At 41.5% G+C, this 27749-nt stretch overlaps 1 protein-coding gene across 1 annotated transcript in view; it reads left to right on the forward strand.

The window, feature by feature from the left end:
• The window catches only part of PFDN5 (prefoldin subunit 5), a 479917-nt gene that overhangs the window by 63560 nt on the left and 388608 nt on the right, over positions 1 to 27749 (forward strand). The window contains exon 2 of the mRNA XM_044083893.1: positions 12501 to 12603. Coding sequence (XP_043939828.1) covers positions 12501 to 12603 — 103 coding nt within the window. The remainder of the gene's footprint in view (positions 1 to 12500; positions 12604 to 27749) is intronic.

The following is a 27749-nucleotide window of genomic DNA, read 5'->3' on the forward strand; positions in this document are numbered from 1 at the left end:
AAAGGAAAGGTGTTAAGTATAAAAATGCTTTAGGAGCAAGTGCTGGGCTTTTCAGATAGAGAATAGACTGTTTAGATTGCAAGTACAGCAGTTCTAAGGGAAAAATTGAAGAGCAGACTTTGCGGAGCCACAAATAGTTTAAACTTGCATTAACCACTGCTGCCCGATGCTGCTCTATGAGCAACTTCGCGCTAAAGCGAGCTTTATAGCAGGGGGTTGAAAAGAGCTAGGAATTGACCCAAAATGGCCAGTAAACTACAAGTTGCTGGGTGGGAACCACTCCTCTAGGGACAAATAGGTTGCTCAGTGCTCCCCACTCCCACTGGTGAACAAAGAAGCTTCCTCTTATCCAAATAAGGATATGGATAGCACAGGAACTATGACAAAGGCCAGAGATCAGCAAAATCTGAAGACTGGACTATTCTAGTTCAGTAAGGCGGGAAAACAAGGATATTTTTTTTTTTCTTTTCAGAGACAGAAGAAAAAGATACAGTAACAAACAGTAAATGCTTTAAAACTAGCGACTTAAGTGTGTTAGCCTAACAGTTAAATTAAACCAAAACTAACTTTTAAAGTACAAACAGTTTAGAAGCAACACAAATACAGTATAAACAATATGCAGAGCTGATTTCAAGGGTTTTTAGGCAAAATGCAGTCGAGATACAGTAGTCAAAAAGAAAGCTAGAAAAAAATACTTATATATCAAGGAAAGTCACTCTTTCACTCTCTGCTGCTTGTAGAACTCTGCAGGACACCACGAGGAGCTGTGCTGAGTCGTATACACGTGTGTGTGTGTGTGTGTGTGTGTGTATATATATATATATATATATGTGTGTGTGTATGTGTGTTTATATATATATATATATATATATATATATATATATATATATATGTGTGTGTATGTATATATATAATATGGGTCTACTGCTTTTTGGTCAAATCAGTAGCCCACTTCACTGAAAGCTTATTTGGTCAAAAATGGAATTTAGCCCTTGCATTGCGACACTGGAGTGAGAATATAAAGTTAGGGGAGGTGTGGGGGGCACAGCCCCCTATATTTTGCAACTAGTTTTTACTGACGATATGTTTCAGTGTATTTGTAATGGATACACAAGTATATAATAGTGAATACACTGCAATTATGTGGGGGGGGCTGTACCCCCACACCCGCTAACTTTATATTCTCACTCCAGGGTTGCAGTGTAGTGGAGCAGGGGCTATATTCCATTTTCGACCAAATGGGTTTTTAGTGAAATGCATTTTCGGTGAGGTGAACTGCCTGAAATGGTTTTTGACCAAATGTAATTCGTCCAAAAAAGTTTTTGCTGAACCGATAGTCTGGTGATCTATTTTACCCTTTGCTTTGGATGTTTGGGATGTTTTGCAGGTGGTGCTGTTATGTTTATGGACATGTAAGAACAGTCCACTTATGCTGTGCTGAGAAGGTCATAACAAAGCAGGAAGATGCATCTCTACAGTTAGTGGGGTTATATAGGGTTATAGGGGAGGGATTATAAAAATGTATAGGGGTGTGTGTGTGTAAAATAAGTGTGTATTTGTATGTATAATATGACAATACGTATGTGTGTGTGATTTTTTTTTATATATTTATTTGTATGTGTATATATAAATATATAAATATATATATATATATATATATATATATATATATATATATATATATATATATATATATATATATATAAATATATAGTGTGTTGTATAGAGAGAAAGATTATTTCTATAGATATGCTGGCATGTGAGAGAGAGATGTATATCCATGAGTACGTTTTGAGAACAATATATGTTTTATAATTGAGAATCGTTATTGGTGGTCTCCCATTTTGAGTTGGTCATCTAATGTGCTGTCTTTTACATGTACTACATATGCTGCACATAGCATATGCCTTTGACACGCAGTTCCAAGATTTTTTTTTTTCTGGAATTCAGCAGGATTTGCAGTCCTAGTGATCTCCTCTAGTGATCCCCACCCCCTACCCATGAGATGAATGAGCATGTGAGCTGATCATTTTCAGCTCCTTGAGAATCCTAGAAGGTTACTAGGCTATTGGCCCTGAGGCCCTTACAAGCCTAGCTAAAATTTAACACATGTTCCATGAAGTCAGCACCCTATGTCACTGTCCAGCAGGGACACAAGTGGAATCCCAGGAGTGTATTTTTTGTTTCCCATCCAGTTATCCAGGTTGCACTTAAGGTTTAATGAGATACTTGGCTTTACGTGACGAGGGAGTCTATTCCACAAAGGGGTTATCTCTGGGACACACATCTGTCCCGCCAGCAAGTACTATTGATGTCACATACCAGGCAGAGGTTGCGCGTGCTGGTTATTCGAGTGGAGCTTGACTTGTGAATATGCAGCAGTCCCATCAAGGGCAGGGTCTGAGATTTCTTTGTATGTCAGACAGAGGTCACCTCTGAGGAGTCTGCAGGAGATTTGAATAGAGGGACAAGGCTTTTAGCCTATCTTTGTAGGGTAGATAGATGTTTGAGACCCTGGATTCTTCGGATGAGGAGCCTCTGTGGTCTTTCCATCTGCTGCATGTGCTTTGTGAGGTGAATGCTGAAAGGGGCATTGTACTCAATAATTGGTCTTTTAAGGGAAGTATGCAGGGATGTTATGACCACCTTGTACCTGGATGAGATGCCCTTACTAATGATGTGGGCCATGTAGAAAGTTTTCCGTACAATGGAGGTAATATGGTGGTCAAAAGTCAGATTGCTCTCAACCTGGGTGCCCAAGTCCCTCACGACTGATTGCATGGTTAGTGCTTTATCAATGTGATAATTTGTGGGGGTGTCCCTCTCCTCAAGAGGGATGATGCATTTTTGGCGTTCAATTTGAGGCCATGTTTCTGCCACCAGTCATTTGTTTGGATGCAATTCTCTTGGAGTATGTCCACATCACTAGGGGAATTGATGACGGCACCCAACTTGCAGTCATCTGCAACCTTGTTCAGCCATAGCCCATTAGATTTGGCCTGCACCTCCGAGAAGTATATCCCAAACAGCAGCGGCCCCAACACTGATCCCTGAGGTACACCGCTTGTTACAGGTCTATGGAGCCTGGAATGTTGGCTTCCATGGAGGCTTTACTTTTTGCCTTTAAGAAGGCAGTGATGACTTGTTCCCTAGAGGTAAGGGGTGGGGGGGCAGGTACTGGAAATGTTCTGTTTTACTGGTGGGGGACAAAGACAGAAGAGTGAAGTTTTCACTGAACCTGTCTGCTAGTCAGTTGGCTATACCTACAACGTTTATGTATGTGGTATCCTTGACCACCAGTTCTGAGCAGATCTTGGGTGCTTCCCTTGAGATTGCGGACATATATGAAGAAAGTCTTATGATTGCCTTAGTAGATGTGGCCAGTTTGGACTCTGTTTGCTTTGGAGGATTTCACTAGTGCACTTATTTGCTTGTTCAGGCTAAGGAGAAATTTCTTCCAATTAGGCACCTGCTCCTTCTTGGTCCTGGACAGCATTTTTTTTCCCTTTATTATAGAGTTTATTTATTATAGATGTGCACCAGACAGGTTTACTTTTCCTTGAGGAGGAGGATTTTGTCCTGTCTGGTATTCCTGATTCCATGCAGCTATGTAAATGCTCATATAGTACTTTGGTGTAGGTTTGGACATATGTGCTAGTTCCTGTGGAGGGGAGGGAACTATAAAGCTGTTTATATCTTCCTCATGAGGTTGTAGTCAGCTTTGGAGAAGTTTTTTTGTTTGACCCTAGCTAGGGTTGCGTCGGGGGAGATGGTGACTTCAAAAGTGCCTGCCTTGTGGTTGGATTTTACCAGGGATGATGACACTGTAGGGATGCTGCAGTGGTTATTCCTGTTGGTTAATACCAAGTCCAAGATATTTTCACCTCTTGTGGGGCTGTCAGACAACTGGTCCAAGGCATTTGCATTGCCGAAATCAAGGACACTCTGGGCATTTGTGTTTTTGCATGAGTATTTCTTCCAGTCTATGGTTGGATAGTTAGTCGCCCAGGATCAGGGTAAAGGGTTGAATCTTGGTAGATTTGAAGAGGTCCAGATAGGTGGAGTGGGCATCTTGAGTCAGAGTTGGGGGCCTATAGCTAGTTATGATTTGAATAGGGGTCTTGTTAATTGTTAACTGCACCTGGAGTGTTTCCTGTGCATCATACTGTTTGACCGTCCTAGAGTTGTGTGTGTATATATATATATATATATATATATATATATATATATATATATATATATAGCAACTCCACCTTCTTTTGTTTTGCTGCCCACGGTTTGGGGTCTGAATGAATAATAGGATGAGTAACCTGGTATGGGTGGGGTGCTCTCCACAGCTTTGAACCAGGTTTATGTGACTGCACAATTGTCAGCTCAATCCAGAATGCTTTGAGTGTAGTTTCATGTTTAGACTCCTAGTGTTTAGCAGCATCACCTTTAATTTACGTTTTGATGAAATGTTCATGGTGGGAGGCAAGTGCCTATGCCAGGAGCCTAAAGCCCAAGGGAGACTGATGCAGGCCATCTCTGGCAAAGCATCGTGGTTTGTCATTCATGTCATCCCAGGCTGTCAAGTACTGGATCCCCTTAGAATGGCACCAGAAACTAAGCCAATTGTTAAAGTCAAACATTTTTTGTTTGTATTGAGGCATCATTCTTGGTGACTGTAGAATGCTGTTTAAGGCTAGGAACATACCCACCTGGGACACATACTTAGCGAGTTCGATCATGTGTCTGTTCATATAGTCCAGCAAGGTATGTTTCGAGTCATTCACTTTAACATGGACTTATGACAGAGTCATAACAGTACCTGTTGAGAGACTTGAGTGGATTAATGATGTGGCAGATTCTGGCACCTGATAAACAACTAACTGTCACTTCTTTTTCTACTTTTCTAGCCTGGTGAGGGCCACATCTGTGTGCCTCACAATGGATTTTCCTATGACTAATATGTTGGGTTTATGTTTAGGCCTTAGTGGCTGTGAGACAGAGGTGTGTGGACTGTGTGTGGTGTGGTGGGCAGTGGAGTTCACATGCGTTTATGCCTTGGAGGTCTCTCTTGTTTGGGTATGCTTTTGTTGAGGACCTCCGCATATGTGGGGGTGTGTTGTGTGGGTGGTGGTTGAGGTGTTGTGTTCATGTTACCAACCTCAGTGCCAGATATTACTGGTTTGTGGGGGGAGAGTAATGACACTAGGTGCTTGATGTAATTGCATCTCTCAAATTGTGTTTTTAGGTGGTAGAACTAGAGGGTTGTCCGTGTACATGAGGTAGTTGCTACACAGTCTCAGGATGCCCATTATCAACCAGACTGGCAGGAAAAAATGTAGGAAATTGTCCATCCATATTTGTCAGAAACTAAAAGAGCTAAGAGGGTAAAGGGAGGAAGGTCCAAGAGTAGTACCTCTACTAGATAACACAGGTGCTACTAATGAAAAATTTTGTAGCTAGAATACCTCAAAAAGGGTTAAAAAACGTGCAGCTGAAGCTCTGGATGCAGCAGACCCATATCTAGGCTGTGCTACTCAATTTTAAGGTTAAGAGCACAGTAAAAAAAAAAATAAAATGAAGCACAAATTAATCACTTGTAGTCAAAAGAGCAAAACCCGCAGTATGAAAAAATACAGTTAAACAGCAACAAAATGAGTAAAATGCAGTTAAACAGTAACGAATTGTAGTAGACTGCAATGAAATTTAGTTAATCAGTAGATTGCTTTAAAACAGTAGCCCACAATTACAACCGTAACAGACAGCACAAATGAAGCAACAGTTCAGTAGAATACTGTCATCAGTTTAATGAGGCTACCAACAAGCAGTATTAAATATGGCAAACTAAATGCAGATGGAATGCCTAATCACAAGCAGCAAAATGAAGTAGGAAGCGGTACATTTTAGTGGAAAGTGAGGAGACCGAAGATAATAAGATAAGTCAAGGTAGAGAAGCTAAAGGGGTGGACCTTTACAAAGTTCTCACTATAAATAGTAGAGTGAGCTGAGGTAATGTGACTGAGGGGAGTGTCCAGTATCAGCTTTATACTAGAGGCGGGCAGCTCCAAGCCACTAAGCTTTAAGATCACAACAGCAGCTAGGCGGGTGGGTGTGATAAAAAAAGTTGCACAGATTACAACAGAAGTGTAGAAAACAGTTGAAAATAAGCACTTATCTTTTTCCAGTATCACAGCAAAGCAAATGGTAGAAGGCCTATCTCAATGCAGCTTTGAACAACTTGAGCAAACAAGTACAAACTGGTTTAAAACACTGGGTATTAAAGGCAGAGAAACAGAAACCAGGCAATTTAGCCAATCAAAATAACAGTGTTGCAGGAATGTTTCTAGATAGATCAAATTTATTTATTTTAACATTATTTTACCAGGATAAATCCAACTGGACACAAAGTGCCCGTTTTCAGTGGAGTCCTGGGGAGAAAAGCTCCAAGGAAGTTAACATAATACATACATGGTTTAGAGAGCAATAAAAAAAACTGGTATACAAGGTAAGGGAAACAAAGAAGTACAAGAACAATTTTGTAAAACAATAAGATACTCAAACAATAAGATACTCAGGAGTAGAACCCCCTATTTGCAATATTTACAACAAAAAATACATATCAGGTGAGAATATAGTGTATGCAATGGAGGCATACAGTGGGTCACTTATATGGAGTAGTGGGTCTTCAAGGGGGGGGGTCTTTGCGGTTGCAAAGAGGGTTAGCATAGAGGTATGAATTAAGAAGGCCCTTGAAGGTGCTTGTGTGACATTGTAGCCTGAGTTCAGGTGGGAGGGTGTTCCATACTTTAGCAACATCATAATTGAATAGGGCCTCCCCAGTGCTGTTATTGCATGGGTTGATTTCAGTCAGGTTTTTGTTACATGAACGTAGTTCCCTTTTGGGGTTGTGAAGGTTTAGTATGTCAGCTAGGGCAGGGCTCTTCCCCGGATGAAAAAGAATTTGATGGGCTATGATCAATTGGTGGTAGCGTAAGAGGTTTGGAAATTCTAACCAGTGCAATTTAATTAGGAATTGAGAATGTGATCTGTTATTGGCAGCGAACCTAGCTATTTTATTGTAGCATGTGGAGAGTTTGTTCAGGTTCGTTTTGTTAATGTTGTTGAGGACTGGAGAGGCGTATAGTTGAGATGAGTTCTGGCTGTTGTTCTAGTTTTGGGGGTTAGGAATACTATGCAACGATATAGGCAACCAAGTTTTTTATGGACTTCAGAGATGGTTTGGGATACGTGCTTGTTGAATTTAAGTTGTTGATCAATAGTGATGCCTAAGAGTTTGGCCTTAGTTACTGGGGTGATGAGGGTGCAATTGGTTGACATGATGGTCAAGGTGGCGGAGGAGTGATTTGATTGGGTGGAATAGTATTAGCTGTGTTTTTTTTGGGTTTAGTATTAGTTGGTAGTTGTTTAGCCAGTTCACTGCCTCAGTTGAAGGATTCCTGGGCTTTACTTTGTAGTAATTGGATGTTTGGTGCTGAGCAGATTAGTGTAGTGTCATCAGCATACTGGACGATGTTTGCTTTAGTGGTAGCTAGGTGGAGATTATTTGTAAATATGTTGAAGAGAAGGGGACCAAGGATTGAACCTTGTGGGACACCGCATGCGACAGGGAGTGGGGGGAGGATAGGGAGTTGCCCCATTTGACAGATTGTGACCGGTTGTTTAGGTAACTGTTAAACCATTTTAGTGTGGAGTCATCGAGGTTGAGTTCTGCTAGGCAGGTGAGGAGTTTGCTATGGAAAACTGTATCAAATGCCTTGGATAGGTCTCAGAAGGTGGCAGAGACCAGCTTCCCTTGGTTCCTATGAGAGTTTATGGTATTGGAGAAGTTAATTAGAGCAATGTTGGTGCTATGGGAAGGTCTGAATCCATGTTTGGTTTTTAGTTAGAAGGTTGTTAGTTAACAGATGGGTAAGGATTTGGTGGTGGATACATTTTTCTAGAATCTTTGAGAGGGGTGATAGGTTAGCAGTGGGACTGCAGTTGGTGAGGTCAGTAGATGGACCTCCCTTGTGGAGAGGGATGATGTATGAGGTTTTCCATAATGAAGGAATGGAGTGCAAGGAGATAGATCTGTTAATGAGTAGGGAGATGGGGTAGGCGATGGCCTTGGATGCAATTTGGAGATATTGAGCTGGGAGACTGTCGGCAGCTAGGGTGGTAGGTTTGAGTTTAGCTAAGAAATTTTGAATGGTTGTAGTTGGAACTGGGTTAAAAGTGAAGGGGTGGAGTTAGTCTGGTAGTTTAAGGGTTGATGTTGGGTCATGGTTGATATAGCACTTACCAGGTTCAGTATTAAAGAGGTAAAGTAGTTATTAAAACTAGTGGCTATTTGTGGATCAGTACCTGTCATATCTGGGGGTGGTGCGGTGGCTTTGCCAGGCTGAAGGATATTGTTCACTGCAGCCCAGAATTTCTGTGGGTTATGTTTACTTTGTAGAGCAATATAGTAGTGTTTCTTGTCTAACCTAACCTGCTTTTTTGCTTTTTTTCTGAGCTCAGCAAATCTTTGCCTTGTTACGAGAGTTTTGTATTTTTGCCAAGTTATCCAAGCTTTGTCTCTAGTCTTGAGTAAGATTTTTGTGGCTTTGTTTAACCAGGGGGCAGGGTTACTTCGCAATCCTATAGTTTTTAGTGGGGCTAGTTGGTTTAAAATCTCTAGGAATTTGGCATTAAAGTATTCTACTGCATTATCCAGGGGAAGGGTTTTTATGGGAACCCAGTCACAGGATTTTAGGGCTTCTGAGAATTGTTCTTGGGAGAAGTTTTTTTTGGGAACGGATTTGTAAGAGTGTTAGTAGATTTTATTTTGTGCCAAAGGAGAAATTTTGGGTTATGCTCACTGAGGGAGTCAGATAGTATTCCAGATAGGGGGGCAGTATTGGGCTGGTTAGTCAGGATCATGTCTAAGGTGGATTCTCGTTTGGTGGTTTTGTCAATTCTTGTGGGTAAGTGTATGAGTTGTGTTGTATGAAATTTTATAGATTTATGTGGCTGGTGGCTATGGGTGAATGTATAGTGTTCCTGTCTATGTTGACATCACCTAGGAGTAAAGTTTCTTGGGACAGGGAGTGGGAAGCCCAGTGGATTATAGATTCTAGTGTCTTAAGGTTGTCTCCTGGTGGTATATAAATGCTGAGTAGGTTTAGTTGTTTGTGTTGGTTTAGTAAAATTTTGATAAATAGGGTCTCGGCAGTGTTGAAATCTGGGGTTTCTTTTTGAAGGAGCTGAACTTTTAAATTGGATTTGTAAAGAAGGGCAATGCCACCACCTTTTCTGTAGGTCCATCAACTCTTAATATGTTGAAACCAGGTGGAGTTATAGATTTATCCTTAATGTGGGGTTTAAGCCATGTTTCTGTAATCACTATAATGTCTGGGTTATATACAGAGATGATTCCATATAACTGTTCTATTTTATTTATGATACTGAGAATGTTAAGGTTTAGAATGAGTAAATCAGTGGATTTATGCCTAAATGGGAGGTTGGGTGTGGTATGGGTGTTATATGTTGGGTTGGGGTGGATATCGCCTCCTAGTAGTAGTTGGGCTGCAATGCTGGTAATGGTTTTAAGGTAGAATACAGTTAGGAAGTGGTGATTGAGGCTGGGGTATTTTTTGGATTGTGAGGTGTAATGGATAGGAGAGATGAGCTGAAAAAATAAAGGGTAAAGGATAATTGGTTGTGCGTTTGCAGGTATGAAGGGATGGTTTGTGGTGTATGGTAGGGTGGGGGATTTGATACAGTGCATAGTGTTAAGTGGATGGTGATAAGTAGTAATGAAGGAGAAAAAGTAAAGACAGATGGATAGGGAAGGCAAGAGTAATGGGATGATATGGTTGTGGGAGTGTGGTGTTGGTGACATGGTGATTGAGTTATCTGTGTTGGAAGACTGTGGATGGGTGTAGAAGGAGAGAGGTAGTATACAGTTTCAGGCAAATTAAGTTCTCGTTCAAAGTCTTTTAAATGTGGTAGTTGTTTTCAAACCCACCTTGGGAAGATGTTGTACATAAGACCAAATAGCAAGAAAGCATGAAATTATCTAATCAAAAGAACATATATATATATATATATATATATATATATATATATATATATATATATATATATATATATATATATATATATTCATGAAATCTTGTTGTGACATGTAGAATAACAATGTGCAAGAACAAAGCCTATAAAAAGCTAAGACCCTTTATAGGATTCGAAAATGTAGTACGTGTACAGTAAAGCTTTTATTTCAATAACAACCACATGGGCTGCTCGATAATGAAAAACATTAATAAATGCATTTACAAAATAGAAACGTTCAATAATGCAGAACGCATAAGTTGCACATAAATGTAACCAAATATGATGCCCCCAGTGTGTGCATAACTCAGATTATATTATTGATGGAGCAATACAGCCAGTAGCTGAATACAAAAAAACAAATGGCTCTGCAATAGGAAAAAAGTCTTTGCCAGTGACAATGTTCTTATAGTCCAAGTTGACCATATAATGAGATTTATAAGCAACAGAAGAAATACTGTTCGTGAATCTTCAATATGTCCACATACAGCCCCGACTATTCAAAAAAAATGAATATAAAATCCAAAAAATCTGTAATCATTAGATAATTCTCATACCACGATATGTTATACACTGTTTCAAATTATAAAGGCTGCGCAAAGAAAGTACCTTGGATAGGATAGCCCCAATAAACCAAAAAGGCCAATGTATACTTTTTCAATGAAAAAAATAAATGACATACCCGTATCTCAATGTACCAACAGGCCAATATCAAAATGAATTGTTGATGGAACAACACAGCCCGTATCAAATACAAAAAACAAAATGGCTACCCATTTAAAAAAAAGAGTCCTTAACATTGATATAGTCCAGGTTGTCCATGTGATGAAACATTCAAGAAACAGGAAAAATACTGTCCCTAGACCTTCAATAAGCCCACGCACAGCAACCGACTGTTCAAACAATGATTATTAGAAGCAAAAAAGGTAATAATCATGTAATTTTCATACCACAATATACAGGACACTGTTACAAGTCATATAGGCTGTACACAAAAAGTACCTTAAACAGAAATAGCCCCAAGATACCAATATATATATTCTTTATGAAAAATGACTGCCCGTATTTCGATGTACCAACAGGCCAAGATGGAATTCCAAACAAAATTGCATCTTGTGTTCAACACAAGAATAAATGGCTCCCAAATCTCCAAAACGCCGTTAACAATACACAACGCCCTTCGACTCAAATTGGGCCAAGGTTATCCAACATCTACCCGACTGGTAGATGAACAAACATTGATATCGGTCAGTGAAGCCAAAAATACAGGTTGATCTATATTAACTAAAGAAACGGATTGTTGGTTATGAACCGCTACCTTAGAGTACACTATACAAATGAACTTCTGCAGATTTGGATCTCACCCAGCCACTTTTTTCAGCTCGTGTACACTAGTGTCCTCTGTTCTGTTTAGCCACCTCAGTCTTAGTTTTGTCCTTCTGCCGCCTTTCGCTCTGTAACACTTTTTTATATTCAGAGGTCGCTTTTTAGACAGATGCTTCAGATTTTCTTCAGCATTGATTCTCTCCCACAAAGAAACAGCTTGGCCTCTCTAGACAAAAGATTTCACTACAAGCTCCAAAGGTCACAAACAGTAACAGATATTCAGCTCTAACAGACAACAGAAAAAGAGACTAAAAAAACAGTTGCAGAGATTAAAAACGTGTGCAGTAAAACAGAAGTGCAGGTAACAGTTGAAAATAAGCCGTTATCTTTTTCCAGTATCACAGCTGAGCAAATGGCAGAAGGCCTATCTCACTGCAGCTTTCTCTGGCATACAGGTGGTCAGCCATTTGATTAGATCTAAAATGTCCATGCTGTTTCCATTGAAGCTTTTCGATTAGTTGTAAAGTAGAATAGAGCATCTCCAAATATTGTTTGACATTTGGTTTCTAAACTGTTTATTTTTTTAACAGTTGATCCCCTTCAGTTTGTCTGTAGTGGATGAAACCAGTGGCACGGTAAGGGAGGAGGCTTTGTCTTCTGTCTTTCACGTTCTTGTTTAGTCTTGGTTAAAAATGCCCTTTTTTCACGCAGTTACTTTTTCGACAAGTGTGTACAGTTTACTTTGTCTTTTGATACTGTAGTTATCTGCTTGAAATCAGAATGTATTACTGCAAGCTTAAAGTAGATGTTTATACATGTTGCTTTGTAATTAGGGCCTCAAGTTGTAACTGTTTGATCATCTTCTGGTATGAGTTTTATCACACAACCTCTGTTTTCACACTGAACCAGTTACTTAATTGTCATTTGCTTGACTAGAGACACTTACCTTTTGTGTTATACCTGATTAAGAAACGAATAAAAAAGGTAAATATTTTATTGTTGTTTCTCATCAGTGTTCCCCACTTTAATTTCTTCAGTTTAATTCTGAGTGCTATAATGTGCGCATGATTAATTTTAATTGTCTCTCTTCCTAGGAAGTGGAGTTTCTGACTTCTTCCATCACTCAACTGAAGGTAGTGCAGACTAAATATGTCGAAGCAAAAGACTGCTTGAATGTCCTCAACAAGAACAATGAAGGTGGGAGACAGATTTCTTTGAGTTCACTTGGAGTGGATTATTTTTATTTTCACACTTTTCATGGCAAGCATGAATATGCTATATTTTGTAATTGATTTTGATAAGGATGGCCCTTCAAGTATATTCTTGACGCTGAAACTACTGACATTGTGAAGGATTGAATCTGTGCTACATCAATACCTACCTAGTATAAAAGTTACTGTTTTTCCATGCTAAGTATAGCAATGGGAGTGTCTCGTATCCTAGTAATATGAGTTTTCAGCTTTGACTTGCAGCACTACATTGAAAATTAGCATGTAATGATTTATCAGTGGAACCATAATGCAAGTAATTAGTTGTTCCTCCAAAGAAGTATGGAATTTTTGATTACCCAGAATGCTTTGTATATAAATAATTGCCAGTACCTAAGTTGGCCTCATTTTGTGGGTGCATTCATAAGGAAAACAAGTCATTAGTGAAACTGAAACCCAAAAAACTTACCATAATCTTAGTTTTTTCAAACCTCTTGTAACTGTCTTCACGAGTATACCTAGAAGTAAAATTGAGTTTAAAACACAGATTCATGTGAAATGCAAAAGCTGAGGAGGTACAGTAAAAGTTTTTTGACCTTTGAATGTTCCTCATATAATTTAATAAAGGTTTTGTGTGTGTGTGTTTTAATTTCTCCTGGAATCTTATACAGCCTTCAGTAACTAATCATTGACGAAAGAGAAGTAGTAGTAACTAATCATTGCAGTAGATTAGTAGTGAAAATTGACGCATTTGTTTTTTATTGACAGTCTGTGTTTACCCAGTGATATTCTGAAGTGTACATTTAAAAATGATTTGAGAGCTTTAACAAATCTAAGTTGGACAGTTAGCTGCTTATTAAGCATTTAAGTGTTTAGGTAAGTAATCATGGTATTGAATGGAATGGAAAGACTCCAGGAACTCAACTTGCTGAGACATATAATTTGAATAACCTTTTCTTAGTAGTTTTGATAGTGGGAAAACATATTGCAGACAGTTTCATTCTGAGAGTTTACCATTCATTTTAGTTTTTCCATATTAACCCTTCAGTTTCTTTTCCATGTTAATCCAAATGACTTGATACTGGGACAAGCACTAAGAAGATGATCCTAGGCTGAATGGTCCCCACATTTTTCAAGTACTGCTGTCTGTGTTCTTTAGAAAGGGCTATTCATAGTGTTATTTTATTATTAGAGTGAGTTTAGTGTTTTGGTGTCTGAGGAGAATAGTACACTGTAGAACCGCAGGTGTCAGAAGCTGAAGTTTTTTGAACTGTGCTAAAATGGGGTATAAATTAGCAGTAGTTGTTATTTTACATTATAACCTACACACACACAACCCTACCCGAGCCTTCTACTCCTCAGACAGAACCCTACTTCATGTTGCCAAACCAAATAATTGAGCAGGACAGTGCCAAACTATGGAATAGTCTTCCCACATCTATCACTCAGCTTGACTCCCTAGTGGTCTTTAAAACAGCATTAAAAACCTACTTTTTAAACAATCCAAGTTATACATCTGAACTACAGCGTAAACCCAAACCCCCCTTAACTTCAATAAAATAAACCTCTCAACCCCATCAGATACCTCAACGTCAAGCAGTATGACACACTTGTCTAATTTCTATATTTTGTAATGTATATTAAACTATACTAGGGTCATAAGATTACTTTCATCTGAATTGAATAAATGTAAATAAGTCTTCTGTAATTAGAATGTTTCTATGTTAGTACCCCTCTGCATATTTCAATGTTTGCACTGATGTCCTTCAAGAATGCAACTGCAGTCATAACATGTGGGTTGTCCTGCCTCAGGCAGCCCCTCGGTCGGCCGATTCCAAAGTCTGGGTCCGGCGTCCGATGGCATTTGTCCGACGTCAGAGCGGCTGGAGTATATAAGCATCAGCCGACGCCATTTTCTTCAGTCTTTCTTGCCGGTGCAGAAGTGCAGTTAAGTGCCTGTCGGTCAGCTCCTGTATTTTCGATCCGAAGTCATCAAAAGCTAAGTACCCGCTGGGGACCTTTTCTTGCCTCAGCTGATGTCAGAAATAACTGAAAAAGTTAACAATTGTCTTTCTTGTGGTAAACAAATACCTCATAAGGATTTCCACAGTTACTGTCTTCCTTGCCTGGGCCCAGACCACGACGCCTCGCCTGTGTAGCCTGTGCTCGCTTCAACAAGCGCACTCTCAGGCACCGGCGGAGTTCGCTGAAGACTTTTTGCCGATAAATTTGCTTACAACATGCCGCCGGATCTTCCGACATCGCAAACTCCCAAAAGCGAAAAGACCGGGACCGACATCCTCGGCCCCGCGTCCACCGACTCCGCCAAAACCTAGCGCGAGTGCTCCGGTTCCCTCTGAGACGGTCTCTCCACCGCTCCGAACCGAAGACACCGCATTACCGACGACTCCGATTCCGGACATCCCTCCGACGCCTGTTATCGATTTTCCTCTGGATACCGAAACCGAGGAAATGCCCGAGACCATTGCTGTAGACAAGGTCACTCCTGCACGTGGAGCTGCCAGGCCTCCTATATCATGTCTATTAAGGCCTACACTAGGGCTAAGGCAGCCAGCAAAACAAAGCATGTTACTTCTAAATCCTTTCCTCAGCCTACTCCAGAGACACAAATTACGTCCATGGCTGCTGATTTAATTTCCATGATTAGAGGTTCACAGGCCCATCCTGAGAGAGGATCCCAGCCTCCTCCTGATAAAAGGCCCAGGGTTGAACCCTCTGAACCTATTCCTTCAGATGAAGACTCTGAGGCTCCGTCCTCTGATAGCCAGGAAGAGCTTTTCCAGACCTATGAGGACTCGGATGCAGAAGATTCCATCCCCGGCCTCACCTCCTGAGGATATTTCTTTTGGGGAAGTTCTGCACACCATGAGGGAACATTTCAAGTGGCAAGGTCAGGAATATTTTGATTCTAGGAAACGCCTGAGGACTTTCCTTAAGAAGCCCCAGCACAGGCCCTTAGATATTCCTCCTGTACTTGATGTTCTGGATGATCTATATTCTGACTCTAGTGCTACCCCTGATTCTCTTCCTCCTGCTCCAGCCAAGCCAGACAGGTATTACAGGGTCCCAGAAACTCATTCCCATTTATTCAGGGCCCATTCTGCTGATTTGGAAACTATTTCACAGGGGCCTAAAGGAGTTTCAGCCACCACCTCTAAAAATCCTTTGCCCTCAACAGGGAGCCAGGTCATTAGAGAGATGGGGTAAAAGGTTTACACATCCACTACCTTATCTATGAGAGCTTTAAATTGCCTTTTTTCATATGTTACAATATCAGGACTACCTTTTAGAAGATTTACAAAAACTTTAGCCTCCTGATCCTTTAGACAGGAAGACTTTGCAGGAAGCTGTACATAACATTCAGCAAGTAAGCAATCACTTCCTGCAATGTGGATATGATGCACTGGAAGCTTCATGTAGGGCAGCTATGACAGGGGCAGTCATTCGTAGACATGCTTGATTAAAAGATCAACCTCTACCAGATCATGTAAAAGCAAAACTTCTGGATGCACCTTTGGAAAAGAACAAGCTTTTTGGTGCAAATGCTAAGGATGTGTTAAAGACCATTGAAGAAAAAGCAAAATCAGTTCAGACGGTGAAAGATTTCCTCCAAGTTCAGCCCCCCAGATTCAGTAGGAATTGGCCTTCTAAAAACTGGTCCTTTCCTAATACAGAAAAGTTTCAAAGTGGTAAGAACAGACGTGGCCGAGGAAGAGGCCAATACAGAGGCCCTTACAGGGGACGACAATGGCAGCCAGGAAACCAAAGAAGTGACGCAATCACCTGCTCCACAACCACAATCTCAATTACTTTCCTCTACTACCGCCTACCAGGGAACAAACAGAAGCTCCCCTAGGCGGGAAACTATCTCTGTTTGCAGAAAATTGGCACAGACTGACAAAGGACAAATGGATTTTGGACATTGTAGACCGAGGGTACAGGTTTCATTTTCATACCTTACCAAGAAAACAAGGCATGCCAAACCTACCACAAAACCAGAGGGCAGAGGCTATCAAGCAAATCACTCTGCTGACTCGGATGAAAGCAATAGAAAGAGTTCCACAACAAGAACAAGACCAGGGGTTTTACTCAAGACTGTTCCATGTTCCAAGAAAAGAATCTCAATGGAGACCAATACTGGACTTATCCGCATTAAACACCTTTCTCATAGTACCAAAGTTCAAAATGCTGACTCTACAGCAACTCCTTCCCATGCTGGGCAAGGGTCTTGGCTGATTACTCTGGACCTCAAGGAGGCATACCTGCATGTCCCTATCAGACACAGCTGCAGAAGATACCTCAGATTTCTTGCAGGGCCAGAGCATTATCAATTCTCAGCATTGCCATTTGGCTTATCTACTGCGCCCAGAGTATTCACAAAATGCCTGGCTTCAGTAATTGCTCATTGCAGGCTCCAGGGATACAAATTTACCTGCACTGGACGACTGCCTCATACATGGACGACAAATTGATGTTGACAAAAACCTGGATTATGTCATACGACATTTCAAGCTCTGGGATACACAGTCAACTTTCAAAAGTCAAGACTGCAGCCATCCCAGCAAATAATCTTCTTAGGAGCCAAACTAGACACAGCCTCTCAGATGGCTTACCTGACAGAAGACAAGCAAGAGAAGTTAACTCATTACTTCAAAGGTTTAGCAAACTCACCCAGATGACTGCAAGGAGATTCCTACAGGCCCTGGGTTACATGGCATCCTGCATTCTCCTGGTTCCATTAGCAAGACTACCCATGAGAAAGCTTCAATGGTACCTAAAAGCATTTGGTCTCAACACAGCAACAACTTGGAGACAATCATACCGCCATTCCATGCCTACAAAGGAATTCCTATGGTGGGCCTCGTGAGCCAAAAACAACAGGTATGTCATTCAAAAACCACAGATAACACAGACCATGACCACAGATGCCTCAGACCTTGGATGGGGCATATGGAAGGCAGGTGTATACAAGGACAATGGTCTCCAAAGGAAACACATCTGCATATAAACCAAAAGGAAATGCTGGCAGTAATGCACGCCATCGAGGCTTTTCAACACCAACTCCAGCAAGGCCATTTACTGATACGGACAGACAACACCACTGTGATGTGGTACATAAACAAGCAAGGGGGCACCCACTCTTACCCCCTTTGCAGACTGACAATGCATCTTTGGGAGAAATCACTGAGTCTAAACATCCAGTTACAATCCCAGTTTGTTCCAGGAAAAGACAATGTGTTGGCGGACAGCCTAAGCAGGAATTTCTCAGATCTACACGAGTGGAGGTTACATCCGAAGGTCTTCAGACAACTCACTTCGACATGGGGCAAGCCAGAAGTGGACCTATTTGCCTCTCATCTCAACCATCTTCTACCAAAATTTTGCACAAGGACATACCATCCAAAAGCTTGGAAAATAGATGCCCTCTCATTCAACTGGAACTCACTAACAATCTATGCATTCCCACCTCTGCCACTGATGACCTCAGTATTAATAAAGATCAAAGCAGAGAAACCCAAGGGAATCATAATAGCTCCGGACTGGCCAAGACAACACTGGTACCCACTACTACGGAGTATATGTCACACCAGGAGGTGGGCCCTTCCCCAATGGCCTCTACTTCTGACTCAACACAACTTCAAACAGTGCATCCAAATCTACAGACACTGCAGCTAACAGCCTGGGAGATCCCATAAATAGCTTCAGCCTATCTCTCCAAGGAAGTTCAGCGGATACTAACAGAGGCTCGAAGACCATCCACCAGAAAAGTTTACTTAGCAAAGTGGAAAAGATTCAGCAATTGGAATACCAGCAAGGGACATGATGCATCATTGTTGAACATCCCACTCATCTTGGAATATTTGGCAGATATGTTAAAGAACGGCCTCTCATATTCTTCCATAAAGATACATGCATCTGCTATTTCAGCTAGATACAACACGGATCCTCCTGTTTTTTCACATCCTTTACTAAGGCAATTCCTCAGGGGAATCAAGAACATTAAGCCGCCAAGAAAGGCCCCAGTGCCAGCCTGGGACCTCAATTTTGTCCTAGAAAAACTGACTCTACCTCCATTTGAGCCAGCAGCTTCAGTTGACTTGCAATTTCTCTCTTGGAAGACAGCTTTCCTGTTGGCAATTACATCAGCAAGAAGGGTCTCGGAGCTACAGGTCTAATGGCAATACCCTTTATTATTTTTCACAGAGGCAGGGTTTCATTAAGGACCAACCCTACTTTCATGCCAAAGGTGGTATCCAGGGTTTCTTTAAATCAAGCAATTCATCTGCCTGCTTTCTTCCCCAATCCTGAGAACAAGGGAAAGACTGTTGCATACCTTGGACATTCACAGACAACTTCGTTACTACCTGGATAGAACCAAGGCCAGTAGGAAGTCTGAACAACTTTTGTAGCTTAGCCCTGCAGTCCAAGGAAAAGCAATTTCAAAACAGACTATTTCAAAATGGATTGGACATTGCATCAGATTCTGTTATTCCTTTCATGGAAAGACTGTCCCAGCCAATGTCAGACCACATTCCACCAGAGCTACAGCCACCTCTACAGCATTCTTAAGAGGGGTGCCTACTAAGGACATTCTAGAAGCTGCTATGGAGCTCGTGCATACATTCTCCAAACACTACAATCTCCCTCTATACTCCAGATCCAGAGCAGGCTTTGCTTCGGCAGTCCTGCAGGGTTTGATTGCCACACCATCTTTTACCTAGAGCACTCCTCCTCCCCCAGCTAAGCTATGGTATTCTACCCACATGTTATGACTGCAGTTGCATTCTTGAAGGACATAGTACAGTTTGGACCCTACCATAAATGTAGATGTCCGATAGACATGCAACTGCAGTCAGATTTTCCTCCCTCCCCCCTCTATGCCTAGGGTCCACTCCTATCCCTGTTTCTCTTAGCTGGGGATATCTGTTATGGTGTATTTGTTTTATTGCTCATTTATTTGTTTGGAATCCTGTTTTTGTCTTCCAATTTGATTACAGCCTTCTTTGGAGGGCACCTGGCATCTGGGGCAAGAAACACTGAAGAAAATGGCGTCGGCTGATGCTTATATACTCCAGCCGCTCTGACGTCGGAGAGAAATGCGACATCAGTCACGCCGACCCAGACTTTGGAATCCGGCCGACCGAGGGCTGCCTGAGGCAGGACAACCCACATATTATGACTGCAGTTGCATGTCTATCGGACATCTACATTTATGGTAGGTACAAAACTGTATTTTTCTGTCTCTCTTACATACTAATAACTGTCTAATTGTCTTATAACAGTGGATCTTTATGTACTGTACTGCTTACTCTGTATGTTAATAACTTTGTAACATTTTATATCTGTGAATTTTTTCTCCCCGGGCCTCCAATGAAAATGGGTTCCTGACCCAGTGGACTTTCCCAGTCAACAAATGGCAATAAATAAATAAAGTAAATAACTGCACCTGATGCAGAAGTCAGTGTTGTGCATTACTGGATGGCACATCTACAAGACACTGCTCTTTAAATTTCATTTGTGAGGTGTGTGGGGCTGGTACATCGCTAACCCCTTTTATGTTTAGAGATTGCTTTGCTGGTGGCTAAAAGGGCCACTAGCCCTACTCTTAAATGAAATTAACAAAAAAGTAGTTTGTGTGATCAGGGATAGCTGTCACAAAGCACAGTAGGAAGCACTCTGCACGTACGAACATGCAAGGCTGAACCAAATCTTGAATTAGACACGAGTAGTGAGCATGTGGGTAAAAAGGTACAAAATACCAAACGAACATTGGATTAAGCCAAAAAGCTAAATCCCTTTATTGTTCATACCGGTTTCGGCCACAAAGCCTTCATCAGTGGAACAGAATCACAAAGCAAAAACACACAATCCTAACTAAATAGACCCCCCCACACCCACCAATAGAAAAATAGCCCTACCCACTGCAACACAAAAGTCACCCCTTCCAGAATATACAAATAGTAATAATAAAAAATGACTTGTGATTACTTCAGCAACAGTCTAAAGAAATGCTGTGCATATAAATATGCACCAAAAAGTGATAATTTCCAATAGAGAAAAAAGATAGAACCATACGTACCTAATCTAGGCAAAAAAGATCCCATAAAACATATAATACAGAATGCAAGATTACAAATGGTCATTAAGTCCAGGAGGGAATAATCCCTCCAACTTAATGATCCAATATTTTTCTTTTTTGTTTAGAATGCTGTGCCATCCCTATTTGTTGTTTGTTCCCAATAACTCTGTCAATAATCATGAAATGGAATTCCGCATTAGAATGTATCATACAATGTCTATATAATACATTGGTTTCACGCTTGTTATGAATATCACTACGACGTTCAGACATTCGTGTTCAAAGTGCACATGATGTCTGACCAACATAAAAGGATGAGCGTTTACATGTGGCCAGATAGATAACCCAGTCGGTCCCAAAATTCCCAAAGAACTTCATATCATAAACTTTGCTGGTGTTTTTGCCTCTAAACTGTTTGAGTTTACTGACGTAACGGCATGATGAACAATGTCCATAGGGAAACATACCAATCAGATTATCCACGGATACTGTTAGTTGTTTATAAGTAGCACCTCCACTGCCGGTATGTTTAAAATGGGACCCCAGTGTTTTACCCTTCCTGAATGAAAACTGATGTGGTCCCTAATACTGTCCTTAAGTCATCATTAGCCAATAGAATATTCCAATGTGTATGTATAGTGTCTCTGAGTATTAATGTTACGCCCATAGGTGGTTACAAACCTTATGGTGTCAGCAGGGTCTGCTCTAGTTTTGGTTTTATATTCCAATAAAAAATCCCTATCCGGACAACTGGCCCAATTGCTAGCTGATATAATGTCAAATTCCCTGTATCCCCTATTTCTGAACCTGTCACAAAGCTCTTGGCATGATGGATCATAATCCTGCATGGTGGAACTAATTCTCTTCATACGGAGAAATTGAGATTTGGGGATGCTGCGGATGGTATGGCTAGGATATAAATTAGTGGCATGGAGCGAACTATTGTATTGGGGGTATTTGTGGAATACTCTAGTACTTTATTATCCACATTCCTCCGAACATTGTCATCCAGAAAATTAATTTCATCAGCGTCCATGTTGAGGGTAAATTCAATACCCCATTTATTTTCGTTCAGATATCGAACAAACTCATCCAATTAATCTACATCAGCCCGCCATACCATCCAGCAATCATCCAGATATCTACGCCAAATGTCAATTTTGTCCAAAAAAAGATTATGTGAGGAGTCATAAATGAGTTGTTGTTCCAGAAAGGCTATGAACAGATCTGCATAAATCGGTGCAAAAGAAGCACCCATGGCCATGTCCTGTATTTGCCAGTAGCATTCTCCCTGGAAATAAAAAATATTATTCGTTAATACATGTTCCGCCATGCATAACCGCAATGTATTGATTGAGTTGTCCTGTAAACATGCCCTGATAAGAGTCAAAAGGGGTTTAAGATACTGGGTCAAAAATGCTGAGAGAGGTTCAGTCAAGGAACCAATCCCAGAAGCTATAGGTCGACCTGGAGGTTTGGTTAGGGATTTATGGATTTTCGGTAATAGGAATAAAATCTGTTTTTGTGGGTCCCTTACAGTGAGATGAGTTTTGGTCATTTCACTGATGATGCCTTCTTCTACCGCCTGACTCAAAAATGAAGTTTGGCGTTGGATCCAGGGGCATAGCCATATAATGCAGAGGGTTCGACAACTGACCCTTACCCTCTTCCTGATAATAGTCTGTATCCGATGTTCATCGTGCATACAGCTGCAGTCATAACAGATGGGTTATCCTGCCATCAGGCGAGTCCCCGGTCGGCCGAATTCCAATGTCTAGGTCCGGCGTCGGTTGTCGTCGCTTCTTCCCTGACGTCAGTGCGGCAGAGGTATAAAAGAGCCAGCCGACGCCATCTTCTTCAGTCTTTCTTGCCATGCGGTGCCCGAAGCAGAAGCAGTTCGCAAGTGCCGGTCGGCCAGCTCCTGAGATTTACGAAAATATTTCAGCCGAAGTCTTCTTGAAAGCTAAGTACCCGTTGGAAACTTTTCTTGCCTCAGACCGATGTCAGACAAAGTTAATAATTGCATTTCATGTGGGAAGCAAATACCGCATAAGGATTTCCACTCTTTCTGTATTCCTTGCTTAGGCCCAGACCACGACATCTCGGCCTGCCGTTTTTGTGCTAGATTCAACAAACGCACGATTAAGCGTCGGGCGGAGTTCGCCCATCACTATTTTGGTAAAAAATTTTATTATATTATGTCGTCGGATATTCCGACTCCAGTTTTGAGTAAAAGACGCAAAGATAAGGACCGACATACGAGGTCCGTGACTTCTACTGACACCACGCTAAGGCCGACTACCGGTTCTCCGGTTCTCAGCGAGGCGCCTACGCAGCCCTGAGTACCGATGACACTTCATTACGGTGTCTTCTGTGCCGGTCGCAGGCTCCTCGGCCCCCATTCCGACTACAGATACCGACGCTACTCTTGGCGGGGAAACTCAGAGTTTAGACAGGCCTGCCATTTCTCAAGGTGTCTTCAGGCCTTCCTCCTTCTCCATTAAGGCTTTCACAAAATCTAAAGCAGCCATGAAAACTAAAAAACAAGGACCACAGACCCCTTCTCAAGGCCCCATGCCTAAAAACAGATGCTCAAAATGGCTGAGGATTTGATTACTCTTATCAGGGGTTCTCAACCCCCCTCGGACAAAAGGCCCAGATTGGAGGAAGACTACCCTTCCTCAGATCAAGCCTCTATTACCTCAGAACATTCTGAGGACCAGGAATATACATATTCTCCTTTTGAAGACTCTGCTGCAGAGGAGTCTATTCCCTCGGCCCCCCCCCCCCCGAGGACTACTCTTTCGGGAAACTCTACATACTTTGAGGGAACACTTTCACTGGGAAGGCCAAGATTACTCAGATTCCAAGAAAAGGCTCAGGGATTTTTTATTGCTCCCCCAGCACAGGCCTCTGGCTATCCCTCCTGTCTTAGATATATTAGATGGTGTGTACACAGAAGCCAGCCTCAACCCAGATTCTTTACCTCCAGCTCCTGTTAAACCTGACCGGTATTACCGGGTTCCTGATTCACACCATTTCCTATACAAAAGCCATACTGCTGACCCAGAAACTATTTCACAGGGTCCCAAGGGAATTAAGGCCTCTACTGCTAAAAACCCATTACCTTCAGAGAGTGATTCCAGAGCTTTAGAAAGGTGGGGGAAAAAGGTGTATACCTCGGCCACTTTAACCATGAGGGCATTAAACTGTCAGTTCCATATGTTAAAGTATCGACAGTTTTTGTTATCTCAGTTAAAGCAAAATGACACAACGTGAGCAACCAGACTTAAAAGAGTTGCAGGATTTGTTACATAGTGCAGAGCAAGTGGGTAAACATACCTTGCAGTGTGGTTTTGATGCTTTAGAGGCTTCATGTAGAGCTGCTGTTACAGGGTCTGTCATACTTAGACATGCTTGGCTCAGAGCAAACCTTACCAGATCATGTCAAAGCTAAATTACTAGATGCACCTCTTCAAAAAGATGTATTGTTTGGTGTTAAAGCTGAGGAGGTACTAAAGAAAACGGAGGAAAAGGCAAGATCAATGCAAACAGTGAAAGATTTCCTGCAGGTACAACCTCCACGTTTCAGCAGAAATTGGCCTTCAAAAAAATTGGTCCTTTCCAGCCACGGACAGACCTCAAAGAGGCAGATACAGGCGCCCAAGGGGTAGAGGGCAATCTCAAGCATCATTCAGAGCCAAGACAATGGCAAGCACCAACCCCAAGAGGTGGAGAAGATAGATCACAGTCATTCAGAAAGCAGATACAATGACTTTCCCCTTTGCCTGCCAAGCAAAGCTTTAATGGCAGCACCTTTAGGCGGAAAACTGGCATTATTCTCAAAGAATTGGCATATTGTCACAAAAGACAAATGGATCCTGGACATCATAGACAGAGGCTACAGATTCCACTTTCACAAGTGGTATCCCACAAGGCTCAGTCCTGGGACCGCTCTTGTTCGGTATATATTTCTTGGAGATACAGGCCAACACGGAAGGACTGTGGCTGACCAAGTTCGCAGATGACTGCAAACTGGGCGCCATAATCGACTCTCCAGCCGACACAAGCATCCTCCAAAAGGGCCTCATAGAAACAGACAACTGGTGCCAGAGCCATGGCCTCAAGCTAAATGTCAAAAAGTGTATAGTCATCACCTTTGGCAAAAACAAAGTGCCCACAAATTACCACATAGGTGGTAATCCATTAAGTACAGAAGAAGTAATTAGGGACCTGGGGATCCAAGTTGATAGCAATCTCTCATTTGACAACCACGTAGCCAAAGTGGTTAGAAAAACATTTTATATAGCCCACCTAATCATGAAGGGATTCACATCTAGATCAGGGGAGGTCATCGTGCCTCTTTACTCATCCTCCCTCATCAGGCCCATAATTGAGTACAATGCCCCTTTTGGGATGTACCTTACCAGACACCTGCAGCAACTGGAAAGACCCCAAAGTACCTCACCAAGAGGATCAAAGGGCTCAAACAGATGCCATATGCTGCCCGGTTAAAGAAACTCCAGCTCTACTCAGTGGCATACCGCGTGTTCAGAGGCGATCTGTGCCTGACTTATAAAGCCATGTCCAACCCGGAATTAATGGACATGCTGCACCTCAGAAAATCCAAATCCCATCGAGCTACGCGCTCAAGAGACTTGAACCTCAGCACTGAAATAAATAGAACATGCTGGAGGGACAGATTCATAACCCAGAGGCTCCCTTCACTCTGGAATAAAATCCCAGTCCAGGTTAGGCAGAGTCCCTCATTTCCTCTCTTCAAGAGGAATCTTGATGAGTGGATGGGAGATCATAGGTTTACCCCGGGTATCACTTCTGTGTCACTGGTAGACAGAGGCACAGTATACTAACCTTGAAAAAGGGCATAGCAAAATAAATTTAAAATGGGTGGCGAAAGCCAAACACATTCTGGCTAGGCTTATATATGCCCTAGGGCAGATAGCCTAGTATGAACCTATGAACCTGTGAACCCTTCCAAAAATGAGAGGCATGCCAAACCTGCCACAAAATCAAAGGGCAGAGGCACAAAAACAAATTTCAGCTCTCCTGGACATGAAAGCTATTCAAGAGGTACCTGCAAAAGAACAAGGTCAAGGTTTTTATTCCAGACTATTCCTGGTACCAAGGAAAGACAAAGATTGGAGACCTATTTTAGACCTATCCATCCTAAACACATATTTACACGTACCAAAATTCAAGATGCTCACATTACAGCAGCTTCTTCCCATGCTGGGCAAGGAGTCTTGGCTGGTAACATTGGACCTCAAGGAGGCATACCTGCATGTCCCTATCAGGCAAGATTGCAAAAGGTACCTCAGATTTCTTGCAGGTTCAACCCATTATCAATTCTCTGCATTGCCCTTTGGTTTATCTACTGCGCCCTGCATGTTTACGAAATGCCTGGCATCAGTAATTGCCTTCTGCAGACTTCAAGGGATACAAATATACCCATATCTGGACGACTGCCTGATCCAAGCGGACAGCAAGCACATACTTCTGAAACACCTGGCGTTTGTAATAAAACTGTTGAACTTTCTGGGATACACAGTCAACAAAAAGAAATCAAAACTAATACCCTCTCAAACAATAATTTTCCTGAGTGCCAACTTGAATACAAACACCCAGATGGCCTACCTCACGCCAGACAAACAAGGGCAACTATCTCAATACTTCAGCAAAATGGCAACCTTCACCAGGCTCAATAAAGAATAATCCAGGGTGGAAAACCAAACCAAAACGAACAAACCGCTGCTGAATAAACTACTTAAGAAATCAGGTTCTACTTGGAAATCAGGTTCTTTAATGAAAATAATAAAATCACACAAGCGCTTTCGCTCGGTCTATGCCGAGCTTTATCAAGTAAAGATCTAAAATGCTGCAAGGTTTTTATACAGTTTAGTTAATTGATAATCATTCAATTAAAGTTACAGCTGGAAACACTTGGAAGTATTAAGTTGAATGAGGTTTTAAAAATACTTCTTTGTTTATAATTAAAACTTAATACATGATGTTAAAATAAATAATGAACTTCAGAGAACTATGACATAAAATGTTAAAAACAGTGAATATTACAATAAAAATAAATTATTCAGTTGAATTACTTATCAAATTACAACTTGAAATAATTACATTGGAACTCAATAAAAAGAGGCTTCTTATAATCATGCCTTTCTTAACTTGAGAACGCTATTTATATTGATATCATTTAATCCAGGGGGCCTGCCTGCATCAAGCCTAAGTTGCCATAAAAGTTCCTTATACTATATATATAGCTCCTTTATACTCAACCTTGCAGCATTTTAGATCTCTACTTGATAAAGCTCGGCATAGACCGAGCGAAAGCGCTTGTGTGATTTTATTATTTTCATTAAAGAACCTGATTTCCAAGTAGAACCTGATTTCTTAAGTAGTTTATTCAGCAGCGGTTTGTTCGTTTTGGTTTGGTTTTCCACCCTGGATTATTCTTTATTAACCTTCACCAGGCTGACTGCAAGGAAAGTCCTGCAGGCTCTGGGATTCATGGCATCTTGCATCCTGCTGATCCCATGTGCAAAGCTGCATATGAGGAAACTTCAGTGGTACCTAAAAAACTTATGGTCTCAACACAGCCACAGTTTGGAAACAATTATACCACTCATTCCATGTCTTCAAAAGGAATTTCTGTGGTGGGCTCAAGCATGCCAAAGAAACATAGGTCTCCCCTTCTGCAATCCTCAAGCAAATCAAATCATCACAACAGACGCCTGGGGGGCGCACATGACAGATCAGTGCATTCAGGGAAAAAGGTCCCAAAAAGAGAAGCATCACACATCAATCAAAAGGAAATGCTAGCAGTGCAAAATGCTATTATGGCCTTCAAAGACCTACTGCATCCAGGCCAGCTATTGATGATAAGGACAGACAATACCACAGTGATGTGGTACATAAACAAACAGGGGGGAACTCATTCATACCCCCTGTGCAGACTAGCCATGACCCTTTGGAACACAGCTCTGGAATTGCAAATCCAACTT

Source organism: Protopterus annectens, chromosome 9.part0 (genome assembly GCF_019279795.1).
Source record: "Protopterus annectens isolate FY-2018-M chromosome 9.part0, PAN1.0, whole genome shotgun sequence".
NCBI classification, from domain to species: domain Eukaryota; kingdom Metazoa; phylum Chordata; order Ceratodontiformes; family Protopteridae; genus Protopterus; species Protopterus annectens.